The sequence below is a fragment of the Brienomyrus brachyistius genome, chromosome 25, assembly GCF_023856365.1.
Source record: "Brienomyrus brachyistius isolate T26 chromosome 25, BBRACH_0.4, whole genome shotgun sequence".
Lineage (NCBI taxonomy): Eukaryota > Metazoa > Chordata > Actinopteri > Osteoglossiformes > Mormyridae > Brienomyrus > Brienomyrus brachyistius.
The window spans coordinates 12,680,084-12,695,158 of NC_064557.1; the positions used below are offsets into that span (position 1 = coordinate 12,680,084).

At 38.3% G+C, this 15,075-nt stretch overlaps 1 protein-coding gene across 1 annotated transcript; it reads right to left on the reverse strand.

Moving 5' to 3' along the window:
- Positions 1-9,807, reverse strand: LOC125720603 (serine-rich adhesin for platelets-like). Its single transcript, XM_048996183.1, has 10 exons — positions 9,588-9,807; positions 6,008-6,071; positions 5,737-5,888; positions 5,364-5,485; positions 5,143-5,192; positions 1,486-4,898; positions 1,249-1,336; positions 957-1,123; positions 459-580; positions 1-155 (listed from the first exon to the last, which is right to left on the reverse strand). The coding sequence occupies exons 1-10, from the start codon at positions 9,622-9,624 to the stop codon at positions 90-92; spliced, it is 4,281 nt and encodes a 1,426-aa protein (XP_048852140.1). The 5' UTR covers positions 9,625-9,807; the 3' UTR covers positions 1-89.
- Positions 9,808-15,075: the final 5,268 nt, after the last annotated feature.

Sequence of the window (15,075 nt, forward strand, 5' to 3'; positions counted from 1 at the left end):
TCCAAAGGAAACTGTCATACACTAGTTTCATGATTTACCTTAAGAAGCTTTTCTCACTTTGGTGTAAATAGCAATAATAGGGTCATGACTCACGTGAAGTTTGCTGGAGGGAAGACCGCAGGCGGTGCTGATGGATCTGTTAGTATCGCGTTCAGCTGGAGTGTGAATGACAGAGGGGAGACAAGTAAAAGTCACAGATCAACTCGATGTGGCCAAACCATTTTCTCAGTAGATCACTGACTGTCTCCAAAGTTGAGTGCAGTTACAGCTACATTCTTCTACTGACTGGTACAAACAACAACACAATCATGTTTCCATGGTTCCTCCAGCCAACTGGTTTGCTAACAAGTAACCACTTTTCTTAACAGAAGAACTACTGGCCACCATAAACCAGATGAGAGCCACAAGAAAGCCCTGCATTCAGTGATAATTCTAACAATAATAATCGGTACTCTTACCAATTTATTGACACACTCCTGAATCAGGTCATGAGTTTCATTCCTGAGGTCGACATCATTTGACATGGTCATGTTGTATATTTGGAATCCGAAGTTGATGACAAAGGAATTGTTGGACATATCTGCATGTGATGAGAGAGATAAAGTAAGAGAAATGGAATGTACTTCTGCTAAAGATACGTCTGACCACTTTTCTAATATCAATCCAGGCATATGATATTTTGATTTGCTATGCATGCCTCACCCTGGTCAGTTTGTGTGCATTTTAAGAAAGTAAAAAAATATAAAGCTAATGTCATGTCCTGTGAATCGATTTGTTGAGTATCATGAATCTATCGCAAACTACTTGGGACAAGCCATTCAACTGCTTAGTGCATCAGAAGTGAAGAAATGCTAAAAACTGTTTCCAAATCATTACATGAACTGTACTATTGGCAAAGAAGAGAGTGGACTGAGTGAGTTCACTTCAGAATCAGATAAGGTCTGTGGGAAACTCACTTGCCACAGTGATTTCCTGGATTTTCTGAGGTTGAGTCAAATTGTTCATGTTGGATAAAACCAGTGGATTTGGGAGAGATTTGGCTATGCTTAGAATGTCTTGATCATTGGGGACTGGTCCTGTAGTATTAATTTCCAACTGAATGTAGATCAGTGCAGATCCCATACTGGAAGAAAGAGAGTAAGAGAATCCATGACATCCAAGGTGGTCAATTTGTTTTGTCAAATAACAACAACCACAAAGTGAAGATTTGAAGCTAAAATTTAAAAAGTTTTGAAAGTAAAAACATACGTGGTGGCAGCTGTGGTGGCACTGGTCGCGGTGATGATTAGTCTGGGTGGAGTTGTTGCCATCAAGTTGCTGGTTCCTGAGGGAGCTACTGGACCAGAGGGTGTAGTGTCAAATTTATGTTAGTTTTCATTTCTCATCCAGTATGTCTACTAAACATTTAGTTTAATCCCATCCTAGTACTCATGACAGTTATTGATTGAATGCGTCTAAATGACAATGTTGTTATGCAAAACACACCAATTGTTTCTGTTGTTTTTGGAGATGCAGTGGTACTTGCAGTAGTTCTCATTGAGACTACAGAAGTTGAACTGGTTGGGGTACTGTTTGTCACTGTGGAAGCTGGTGCTGAAGATGTCAAGGCTAATGTGGTTTTTGGAGATGAAGTAGTGGTACTTGCAGAAGTTCCTGTTGAGGCTACAGAAGTTGAACTGGTTGGGCTACTGTTTGTCACTGTGGAAGCTGGTGTTGAAGATGCCATTGCTAATGTGGGTTTTGGAGATGAAGTAGTGGTACTTGCAGAAGTTCCTGTTGAGGCTACAGAAGTTGAACTGGTTGGGCTACTGTTTGTCACTGTGGAAGCTGGTCTTGAAGATGTCAAGGCTAATGCGGCTTTTGGAGATGAAGTAGTGGTACTTGCAGAAGTTCCTGTTGAGGCTACAGAAGTTGAACTGGTTGGGCTACCATTTGTCACTGTGGAAGCTGGTGTTGAAGATGTCAAGACTATTGTGGTTTTTGGAGATGAAGTAGTGGTACTTGCAGAAGTTCCTGTTGAGGCTACAGAAGTTGAACTGGTTGGGCTACTGTTTGTCACTGTGGAAGCTGGTGTTGAAGATGTCATTGCTAATGTGGGTTTTGGAGATGAAGTAGTGGTACTTGCAGAAGTTCCTGTTGAGGCTACAGAAGTTGAACTGGTTGGGCTACTGTTTGTCACTGTGGAAGCTGGTCTTGAAGATGTCAAGGCTAATGCGGCTTTTGGAGATGAAGTAGTGGTACTTGCAGAAGTTCCTGTTGAGGCTACAGAAGTTGAACTGGTTGGGCTACCATTTGTCACTGTGGAAGCTGGTGTTGAAGATGTCAAGACTATTGTGGTTTTTGGAGATGAAGTAGTGGTACTTGCAGAAGTTCCTGTTGAGGCTACAGAAGTTGAACTGGTTGGGCTACTGTTTGTCACTGTGGAAGCTGGTGTTGAAGATGTCATTGCTAATGTGGGTTTTGGAGATGAAGTAGTGGTACTTGCAGAAGTTCCTGTTGAGGCTACAGAAGTTGAACTGGTTGGGCTACTGTTTGTCACTGTGGAAGCTGGTCTTGAAGATGTCAAGGCTAATGCGGCTTTTGGAGATGAAGTAGTGGTACTTGCAGAAGTTCCTGTTGAGGCTACAGAAGTTGAACTGGTTGGGCTACCATTTGTCACTGTGGAAGCTGGTGTTGAAGATGTCAAGACTATTGTGGTTTTTGGAGATGAAGTAGTGGTACTTGCAGAAGTTCCTGTTGAGGCTACAGAAGTTGAACTGGTTGAGCTACTGCTTGTCACTGTGGATGATGGTGTTGAAAATGTCATTGCTAATGTGGGTTTTGGAGGTGAAGTAGTGGTACTTGCAGAGGTTCCTGTTGAGGCTAAAGAAGTTGAACTGGTTGGGCTACTGTTTGTCACTGTGGAAGATGGTGTTGAAGATGTCATTGCTAATGTGGGTTTTGGAGGTGAAGTAGTGGTATTTGCAGAAGTTCCTGTTGAGGCTACAGAAGTTGAACTGGTTGGGCTACTGTTTGTCACTGTGGAAGCTGGTGTTGAAGATGGCAAGGCTAATGAGGTTTTTGGAGATGAGCTAGTGGTACTTGCAGAAGTTCCTGTTGAGGCTACAGAAGTTGAGCTGGTTGGGCTACTGTTTGTCACTGTGGAAGCTGGTGTTGAAGATGTCAAGTCTAATGTGGTTTTTGGAGATGAAGTAGTAGTACTTGCAGAAGTTCCTGTTGAGACTACAGAAGTTGAACTGGTCGGACTACTGGTTGTCACTGTGGAAGCTGGTGTTGAAGATGTAACGGCTAATGTGGTTTTTGGAGATGAAGTAGTGGTACTTGTAGAAGCCTCTGTTGTGGCTGCTACAGTTGTGCTGGTTGGGCTACTGCTTCTTGCTGTAGACATTGATGTCGAAGAAGTCTGGACCTCTGATCTTATTGGTGATGAAGTAGTACTCGCAGGTCTTTCTGTTGTTGAGGCTACTGAAGTGGAACTGCTTGAACTACTGCTTCTTGCTGTGAAAGCTGATGTTGAGGATGTCAGAACTTCTGTGATTTTTGATGTTGACAAAGTAATACTTGCAGAAGATTCCATTGAGGCAGCTGAAGTTGTTGAGCTACTGGTAGACACTGTGGAAACTGATGTTGAAGATGTCAGAACGTCTGTGGTTTTTGGAGATGAAGTAGTGGTACTTGAGGAAGCTTCACTTATTGGGGCTGCTGCAGGGGTGGTTGTTGGACTGTTGTTTGTCAATGTGAAAGCTGATGACAAAGATGTTTGAACTTCTATGGTTTTTGGAATGGACAAGGTGGTACTTGCAGAAGATTCCGTTACGGCAGCTGAAGTTGAAGTCGTTGAGCTACTGGTTGTCACTGTGGAAGCTGAAGTCAATGATATCAAAGCTTCTGTGGTCTTTGGAGATGAAGTAGCAATTGCAGATGTTTCTTTTGTTGAGGCTGCTGCAGTTCTGCTGGTCGGGCTTTCTGTTGTTGGTGTGGAAGCTGATGTTGATGATGTGCGATCTGTGGATTTTGTAGATGAAGCAGTGGTACTTGCAGAAGTTTCTGTTGATAAGCCCGCTGCATGTGTGCTGGTCGGGCTTTCAGTTGTTGGTGTGGAAGCTGATGTTGATGATGTGCGATCTGTGGATTTTGTAGATGAAGCAGTAGTACTTGCAGAAGTTTCTGTTGATAAGCCTGCTGCATGTGTGCTGGTCAGGCTTTCTGTTGTTGGTGTGGAAGCTGATGTTGATGATGTGCGATCTGTGGATTTTGTAGATGAAGCAGTAGTACTTGCAGAAGTTTCTGTTGATAAGCCTGCTGCATGTGTGCTGGTCGGACTTTCAGTTGTTGGTGTGGAAGCTGATGTTGATGATGTGCGATCTGTGGATTTTGTAGATGAAGCAGTAGTACTTGCAGAAGTTTCTGTTGATAAGCCTGCTGCATGTGTGCTGGTCGGACTTTCAGTTGTTGGTGTGGAAGCTGATGTTGATGATGTGCGATCTGTGGATTTTGTAGATGAAGCAGTGGTACTTGCAGAAGTTTCTGTTGATAAGCCTGCTGCATGTGTGCTGGTCGGGCTTTCAGTTGTTGGTGTGGAAGCTGATGTTGATGATGTGCGATCTGTGGATTTTGTAGATGAAGCAGTAGTACTTGCAGAAGTTTCTGTTGATAAGCCTGCTGCATGTGTGCTGGTCAGGCTTTCTGTTGTTGGTGTGGAAGCTGATGTTGATGATGTGCGATCTGTGGATTTTGTAGATGAAGCAGTAGTACTTGCAGAAGTTTCTGTTAATAAGCCTGCTGCAGGTGTGTTGGTCAGGCTTTCTGTTGTTGGTGTGGAAGCTGATGTTGATGATGTGCGATCTGTGGATTTTGTAGATGAAGCAGTGGTAGTTGCAGCTGTTATTTTGCTACTCCTAAAAGAAAAAAATAAAAAATAAATAAAAAAAAATTACACTTATATTGGAAAAACGTTATATATATATATTTTTTTTTAATTTTATGTAATACTTCTATATTTTTAAAATATTTCTATATTTTTAAAATATTTAGAAATATTTTTACATTTTAATATTATAAAAGTTTTAAATTGAGAGTGAACAACCATATATCTAATATACTGGCACAGTGAGGGTTCCTTTCCTTAAAAATGACACTCACGTTTGGCTTGCAGAAGGATTACCACATGGTTTCTGTTGCATTGAGTTTATCTGTGGTTTGAAGATTCATGAAGAAAAACACAAAAAGATTTAACTAAAAAAAGAAAACCATACATCAAACCACAATAAATAGTATATATGAATATCTAAGGCTCAGTAACAAGGGAAAACCACATGACATGTCAAACTCCAAATTACATATAAAATGATTAGTGTTCTCACCAGTGCGTTGATGGAGTCCTGGATCAATTCATAAGTGACATGTCTGCCCTGAAGATTTTCTAACATCTTCACATTGCTGATCGGGTAAAACAAATTGATGGCAAAGTCTCCACTAGACAATTCTGAAACAAAGCAAAGAACACCAAAAAAATATAATGAATGTTGACTGCAACTTTAACTACGCCCTACACAATTGTTACCAAAGCTTCGATACTTAAAAAAACAAAACATATTTACATCCATCCAACTTCTGAAACTACTTGTCTTATTCGGGGTATGAAGATGTTAAAATAGAACGAAGTAAACATTCCCAGAAATTTCATAAATAAGGAAATTCTGTTCAAGACGTGCTAGAGACCCAAGGGAAACTTACTTTGATGAGTTACACTTTGCAACCTCTCTTGTTGACTTTGATCTCTGATGTTTGAAGATAGGAATTGGTTGACCAGATTGTGTACGTCTCTTTCACTAGTGGCAGTAGTATTATCAAGAATGAGCTGGATTTTGATTTCTACTGATCCCACCCTAAAAACAAATGAACGACAAATTAATTTAGAAATATTAAAATAAATATTATCAATGTAATGTTCAAATAAAATTATTGAACTCCTAAAACTGACAATAGATGCACTAAAAAATCTTACATAGTCTTTGACATCACGGATGATGAAGTGGTTGTGGATACTATATTCTGCCAGCAGATGAATGCTGTTTTGGAGACAGAATGAATTTTTGAAAACTGATTAACTGTAGTTTTCTAAGGTAAAAAAAAACATTATAAAGATAAAATGAAAATCATACACTAATTTATTTTCAAGCTAAACTGTTCTGAGATAAACCACTTTTGAAAATCACTGTGCTTTATCGCATTTAAAAGTTTTTTTAGATTTGCTTACACAAGAACATTGGTACTCAACCTGTTCAACATTAAGGCATACCGCATGTTGTCAAGGCCCACTGAGCCACATTAGGTGATATTTAATAACCAATTACCAATATTCATATTTCAAAACATGTAATTTCTTTGCCACAGAAACAAAATTCACATTCAAACACAGAAACTAATATATGTGGTACTGTTCAGATAATTCACATAAAAAATAAAAGATCTGTTTTTATCTATGACTCCAACAGCCCTCAGTGTTCATCTCCTTTCCTATGTGGGGAACAGCCTTACAAATACATATTTAAAAATAAAGTAAAAAAAAGTATTTTATGTTTATTTCTTTTCCAGAAAAGTGCCTGGTTGCTAGTAAACATAGCATGATAAAGTAATTGTATTTTTAATTTTAAGTTATGTGTTTGCAAACAGCGCTGGAACGCTTTGTACCCTAGGTAGAGTAGTAGTGATCCTGAAAGTCACACGTGTAAAAGACTTACATTAATAGAGAACAAATGAACATAAAACACTTAATACAAAAGTTGTCACTGTGTTGAGTTAAATAATGTCATAGTAATACAAATACAACAATACCAATCAGGGCCAGAGTGGAACCAGTTTTCAGCCAGTGAGTTTCATGCCCATGACCAGCCCACTTTTTTTCCAGGAAGGTGAAACTTGATAAATGAAGCAATGCTTCAATCCTTATTATTCAGTAGTTTTATATACTTTTTTCAAATATGAACGAAACACAAGTCAAATGAATAAATAAAATAATATCAAAATTAATCTCACACTTCTTCTACACAAATTTTTGTAACGGTAACAGCCTCCTGAGTAGTATACTGGTCTCTGCAACTTTACTGCAGCTTTATTTTTATCTATCAACATAAGGATTAACTTCTCTCTGCACATTAGCACAAAGGTCTCCAAGTGCTCCCGAGTCAGTGAGCTTCGTAACCTGTTTAATGGTAGAGAAGTGCCCAGAATCTAAATTTAATGGTAGAGAAGATTTTCCTGTACAACAAAATACGTTTGTGCCTGAAATATGCTGTACAAAAACATATGATTTATTAGTCTTTTAATTTCACTAGTACAGCTCTGTGTAGTTCACCTCTGAATCTTAAATATAAATCTCATCAACTTCTGAGTATCTGTATTTCATATGGAATCCATCTATCACTTCTGTGTGTGTATATATGAGTATATTATCCAGCATGTCTTGGGACTGTGAGGGGAAACTGGAGTACCTGGAAGAAACCCCACAACGACATGGGGAGAATATGCAAACTCCACACACGTGACCCAGGCGGAGACTCGAACCTGGGACCCAGAGGTGTGAGGCAACAGTGCTAACCACTGCACCACCATGCCGCCCCCTGGAGATATTCAAAAGAATCATAATCTCAAGGTGATATTTGCTTACAGAAGAAAATGTCCTGAAATAAGGCCACTGTACTGCCACCTCTCCGGTTAACTCTGGATACATTCTGAAAATCTGTTTAGGGTTACTGATTCAATGAGGGTTGTTATGCTGCAGTTCTGATCTAACTATGTTTCAGTTAAATATATAAATCTTAAATGTGCTTATGAAATCATTAATCAAAAACGCTTTGTTAGTCAGTGACCGGATGGTCTCTGGTGGTACATATAAGATGCTCTGTAAGAGCATGATGAAGGGGTCTGCAAGGAATAACAACATTATAATAAAGTAATAAAGGGTTCCTTTCACTCTTTATCATAAAATCATCAGTTTTAAATCTGAACGATAATGAGTATATTAAGTAACTGTAATTCATGTATAATACCTGAACCCTCAGCCGTCCTGGCATCTTCACTTCTAATCAGTCCCTCATTCTTGGCAGAATACTGACTGACAAGGGACTGCTGGTCAGAAACTACAAAATGGTTAAATGGTCATTTTACTGCAAACTCCGATGGTGCTTTTTTTCTTAAAATTACATTTGCGAAAATATTGATTCGTCATGATAAGCTATAGAATGTATATAGAATGTATAATTTTTGAATTGGTTTAATACTTTGCAACAGGTTGACGACATTTACCTGTTGTCAGTCCTTTTGAAAAAATCTCTCTCATTTTGGCACATTTGGCCGCATCCTACTCCAACGCTCTTTTTTTCTTAGCCTGGCGTTTTCAGCCCCCCCCCCCCCCCCCCAGTCTCTTCTTTTCCATACTGTTACGTTAAACGCTGTTGTACCAAGTTATACAATCTGTAAGCGCAAAGTCGAAATGTTGGACGTAACCAACTTGAACGACTGGGAAGGGGAGCACTCCCTCAGGTGGAGGCACCCATGTAATCTATCGTTATAGAAAAGCTGCGATGTCAGCTGTAAATGTGGATCTTACGTACTACTGTTTCAGATTCACCAATGCGAGGACTGTCAAATCGAACTGTCTTATTCCCGACCGGCCCAAAAGTCAAGCGGCCCACCGGGAATCGCCCGAATCTCCCGATTAGCCACTCCGGGACTTATTTCAGTAAGAGAAAACAATAGGGATCCTGCAGCTAAGGTTGCTTAGATATTTAATTATAGGTACATTATTCACTTATAGCTCAGCAGCAGAATCGATATTTCTTTGCACCGCGAATGTGATGTTTTCACTTGTGTTTGGTGTTTGTGCCTATAAACGCAGTCGCCGTGGGCCACTTCTGTTTGGTGACGAAAATAGAAAAAAAACTTCTTTCTATTGAGCATGACTGTCATACAAGGAGGACGGTATGAATTTGTAAAAAATATTTTGACGATAGTTTTAAACCCTGGGTGACACGTGGTGTATAATGCATATCCTAAACCACAACCTTTGCGATTTGCTAATGGCGTTATTTCAAATTGTGGGTTTCCATTTAAAATCGGCAAATCGTTTAGCCCTTATATAATTACTGCCCATATTACGCATGGTACTGGCGGGCCCTTTACGGACCAATGGTTTCTGCCAATTACATGCTGCGATCCATTCGCGGCCCACACGATGGCGCTCTCGGCCCATCAATGGGCCGCGACAAAGTGGTTGAGAAACCCAGCCTTAAGCAACGTAAAGAGTTATGAGATAGAAATGGGAACACCTTTAGTAATACATACATTTAGAGTATTCGTAATACGCCACGAGTAACCGTTATCGGGAAACGCACCGTTGTTCCTTTTCTAAATCAATCTTTTGTTTAGTAGATTTCATATATATATATATATATACACACACACACACACACAGAGTTTTAGAATTTGCAATATTTATTGCATGTATGCGTGTAGTATAATATTTACATATAGTATTGTAGATAAAAACGCCAGACATATTGTAATTAACAACTTTCTAAACTTACCCATGGAAAATAAAATACTTGCTGTGGTTGCGCTCATTTCCAGAGAACTGAATTAATGCATAAAAATATATCTGTAGAAAACAGTTTTTATCTCCTTTGAAAACAGTTGAAAGCCACCTCTGTCTGTTTCTTCATTCGAATTATAAAATCCCTTTAAGTACCTTGTTGATTCTGTCAGATTAGGTTTGTTGTGAAATGACTCCTCACATCATACTGGTATTCTAACTTCTCGGGCGGTTTTTAAACCCATCTTGCTTGTCATTTACGAGCGAACACACCTGTATGCGCCCTGAGTGAAGAATGTGAGTTACGTTCGTGTCTGGCGCTAAACATGTAACTAGAACATCAAATAAACCTCCAGCATGAATATAACAACGCAAACGAGGCAGTTTCAAAATTACTGAACATATTAATAAGACGTATATTATTAAGACGTATCCTACAACAAAGCACAACTTGACGTAGTCTATACGTCTAGCAAAACATTTAGAAAGATTCTATTTTATTTACTTGCATACTACACAGAAATTGGATTTGTTTCGAAATTTGGTTAAAACAATGTCAGTTGTCGTTTCAGCGTTGAAACAGCATTGAAACAACGTCGTTATGGTTGAACGAAGGTTAAAATACTTATAAATCAACGTTGACATTTTAAGATCTGTACGTTGAATCAACATACAACATACAAAACAAATTTCTGCCTTTTAAATTATGTTTAGTATTTTATTAGCATTTTATAAGACTACTTCAAAAATCAAAATATATATTAATATAATTATCATTAATAATAACAAAATATGGAAAAGAACACTGCACTGTAAAAAATAACATTAAAAAAGTTAACTGAACTAAGTTGCTTAGGTTATTTAGACTAATGACTAAACAAAATGCTGATCCAGTTTTTCTTAATGGTACATGAAAAGGAGTGTGTGCCAAAGTTGAGGGAAATCATCGATTACGTTTTAACGAGGATAAACAATTTGTCGTGATGTGGTTTCTTTGTATTGCGTTAAAAAATGAATAGTTCGTGTGTACGAAAAGATTCATATTCATACGTAAGATTCATATATATTTTTTTTAGATTTACCATATTGGCTCGAATATAAGCCAACCCAATGGTAAGGCGACCCCCTCCCACTTTTTAGAAAAATTCTTTTTGAATACCAAATCTGACATTTATACAGATAAATAACTTTATTTGACAAAAACATATAGTACGTTACCAAGCAATCACATCATAAAAGCAACAACAGGCAGTCGCATTACAATAAGTGTATCAAACATTCCAAAAACTTTATTATTGGGGGGGGGGACATATTTAATGTTACAAACTCGCAACTTTTGAAGGCGCAGAATGTTTTCGATGCAGCACACCCACATGAAAAGGGTAAAAAAAAAACCTATTGCGGATAAAGCTTTACCCATAATAAATTATATGACAGCTCTTTTAAAATCAATGTTACTTTTGTTAACAGTGACTATCGGTTTAATATCAGCAGCAGCACTGCCAAGGATGGTAACAATTAACACGACACTCAGGAACAGACGCTAAACAAACACACGCTTTGCCAGGGCTGTCAGCTCTCACGCATCTGGCGTGACACTCACGTACGGCAAATCTATATCACAAGTTAAAACACGTCTAACAAAATACAATATTTGGCGCCATTTGTTACCCCTTTTTTGGCTATATCCCAAATATAAGACGACACCACTTCTTCAGACGTATTTTCAGATAAACCCGTTTTACATTCGGGGCAACGAGGTATATTGGTTTTTTTGTTTCATTCTAAAATCCGCAGTTTATAAATGGTACAGGCTAAACAATTCAGCGATTAATTTTATTATAAAAGCCAAAATAGTAATCAGTATGTGAAACGCACTTTATTGTTGGTTAAATTATCTGTCATGGATCGTTTATTTGTGTATTTCTTTACCGTTTCCCGGTGTCATACTTAGACTTTTTATTTTTAGCGCCAGTCAAGATATTTATATTGCTTAACGTTTGTTTTTAGGATTCTAGTGTGGATTAGATAGGTATGTCTATGTCGTTTTATCATTTGTGCATTTTCGCAATATAATGTAATAGACTATGAGGTCGATTGTCCCATCGAGCACTTAAGTCAGAATAGTGCTTATAACGTTACCCGCGTTTCAGACAGAGTTGGACAGTGAGTTCGTTATTCGCTAGACGTTCACTTACCTTCTTTGCATTTACTCAAACAAGGACACCCCACGTTCACAGATTCGTGTATGTTTGTGAAATCACATACACACTTTGCACTTTGGTAATTCAATTACTACATCCAATAAATTGTGAAAATGCAAAGTAGTCTGCTACTATATATATATATATATATATATATATATATATATATATGCCAAAGTACTGATTGACAACTGCTCCCATTTTTCAAACATCGTGTATGAAAAACCAGAAAAATGTTCAAGATAAAGTTATATGTCTCCCATCTAAAATGGTATAATTACTTACCTTAAATATTTACCCGATAAGCTAAGTGGTTCGCCAAAAGGGTAATATAAACACTGAAGTGCTAATCGCGCTAGCGCGCCAATGGCATTTACAATGTTATATTAGCATCCCGCTAGTCGTTAGTTAATTTAACCGCTTGTAAGTGCAAAGTATTTATTGTGTATTGTTTGAGTTGTAATGCATGTATTATCTGTTCAGTTTCACGGTGTCTCTTTTAGTAAACATCTCAAACTGCAAGCTTTGAGATTGTTTATTGGAGGAGCCTGTTAGCCATCTGTCAAGCTAAACACTGGGCACTCACATTATCAAGGACAGAATAGTGCGAGTATACCATAAATATATATGATATATAAGGCCAAAATTCATATTTCATTTGCACATACATGTATACTAAGCACTTGCACATGCATGCATACTGTCATGCATAAACATACATACATGCATGCACATGCATACATATAAAGTATATATGTATGTGTGAGCAAAAGTATTTATACATGTGTAAGCAAAAGTATGTATGCATGTGTAAGCAAAAGTATGTATGCATGTGTGAGCAGAAGTATGTATGCATGTGTGAGCAAAAGTATGTATGTATGTGTAAGCAAAATAATGTTTGCATGTGTGAGCAAAAGTATGTATGCATGTGTGAGCAAAAGTATGCATACTGGAAGGCACCAATGCGTCTGGTGGCACCGCCTACAGGATTCCATCATCTGCCATGTTAGTACATTTCTATACTATCTGGTGAAGTCTGTGTATATATACTCTGCTCTGATTTTTGTCACGTGTCATGCTCACGTGTTCTGTTTTTGGCTGCAGCAACAAGAGTGTCCGTGACAAGTGTTATTCTCTCCATTGACAAAGTGATCTCTGCAATCTCTGCTGCTTCTAAGGTTCCTCTTTGTATAATCCGCTCTTGAGATTCTGTGTAACCCTGTTGAATGGTGATCAAACTTTCTCTCTCCTCTCTGGACCACAGTTTTTTTTACTTAAAAAAAAAAACTAAAGAATCCTTTACTTTTGTCACCGACACTTGTTGCAGGCAAAAACAGAACACTGACCATGACAAACATGACAAAAGAGCACAGACGATACATGCAGACTCAACCAGATGAGAAATGTACCAACATGGCGGATGACGGTCTTTGCATCCTGTGGGCGGTACGGCATGACGTAAATTGCAACCCTCCACTCCTGCCCCTCAGCTCTTTCACCTTTTGTGTTTATTGGCGGTTGGTGTGCCACCGGAAGCGTCGACGCCTTCTGGTATGCATACTTTTGCTCACACATACATATAAACGTTTGCTCTCCCATGCATTCATGTGTATGTATGTGAAAGTGAAGTATTCAAGTATATGCATGACAATATGCATGTATGTGCAAGCATCAAATATATGTGTATGTACAAGTGAAATATGCAATTTTGGCCTAAACAGCTTCTCATACTATTGTGTGTTCATGAACTAAATGAGCTTTTGACAGTCCGCAATGTTTGAAGATAAACGTCCCAGATGAAATTCAAGGAATTTCTTAATGACAGTTTATTACTGAAGACATGCAACACTTTGAAGCTCCAATCCAATGTGTGATATACTTAGACGAAATCATAAGCACATACAAGGCTCATTAACATTGGTGATGCTATAAATAAAAATATTAAGCCAATGTGTTCCTTATTTTCTATATATGTGGAACACAGAGCATCAAAATCCTCCAAAACCAAAAAACCCAGCGATTAAATTTCAGGTGGTAGTCAAAGGACATGAGTAAATCTAGGCATAACATGTAACTTGTGAATTCCGCAGGCAATTTGTGAATTTAAATTATGTTCCTTATGTCCATTATTGTCTATTTTGGCACTTGTGAAACCTGTAGGCAATATGTGAAATTAATTCATATGCCTCATGTTCATTGTTTTCAGTGCAGGTAGCATATAGGCGCTGAGGGGGTTGCAGGGCCGGGACCGGAGCGTACCAAGGGGGCTGAAGGGCTGGGACCAGAACAGGAGCAGGAGAGTGCTATGGGAACTGCAGGGCAGGAGTCAGATGGAGCTGAGGGATATGTAAGACAGGAATAAGGACATGAGCCAGAGGGCGTCATGGGAACTGCAGGGCAGGAGTCAGATGGAACTGAGGGATCTGTAAGACGGGAATAAGGACATGAGCCAGAGGGCGTCATGGGAACTGCAGGGCAGGAGTCAGGTGGAGCTGAGGGATCTGTAAGATGGGAATAAGGACATGAGCCAGAGGGCATCATGGGACCTGCAGGGCAGGAGCAAATGCATCGTCATTTAATACTGGAACTGTACTGAAACTGTACTGTTCAGGAAAATACCTTATACCGCAGTGTAATATATGTACAGTATTAAGTTTTTTAGCTCAGATTTATTTAGCAAGAATAAGAAACTTAAACTGACAATATATTTTGAAGACCTTGAAGACAGAGGCACACAATATAGTGTTTGGAGTATTTTTTCTCTTGCCTCTGAAAGTAATTAATTTTGAATAATATATATATATATAGTTAAAGTATCTTTAATAAATAAACATTTAAGTGCATGGGAGAATCAACCCCGTATATGTTATGAATCTCGGAAATAAACTAAGTCTGGTGATATTGGTGATATTAGACCTTAAATTACCCACGTTGAAAAGTAAGTCGTCTGAATGATATTGTAATATCAATGCTGTTTTGATTTTCCAAATGGAAACAATTCAGCAGTGATTCAGCCTTTCTCCATAAAGTTGATTCATCCGTACACTGTAAGAAACTTAATGTGATATGCACAGTAACTAACTGGAAGCAAGTAACCAATAACTTACTGCTATAAAATACACTGTAGTTTTCTTGTATTTGTAATTACAATATTGCTTTTTTAACTGCAAAATAAAATTTCTGTACTGTATTCGTAATTACAGTAGTATTATTAATTGTAACACAAAATACTGCAGTGTTTTGATAAAGTTAACAGCACAAAGACCAAATGCATCACCA

Coding starts and splice junctions, on each gene's coding strand:
- LOC125720603 (XM_048996183.1), bottom strand. CDS start 9,624: ATGAGCGCAACCACAGCAAGTATTTTATTTTCCATGG. Junction 1,124..1,248: donor GCCACCACAGCTGCCACCAC/GTATGTTTTTAC, acceptor TCTTTCTTCCAG/TATGGGATCTGCACTGATCT. Junction 156..458: donor AGGAGTGTGTCAATAAATTG/GTAAGAGTACCG, acceptor TTCACACTCCAG/CTGAACGCGATACTAACAGA.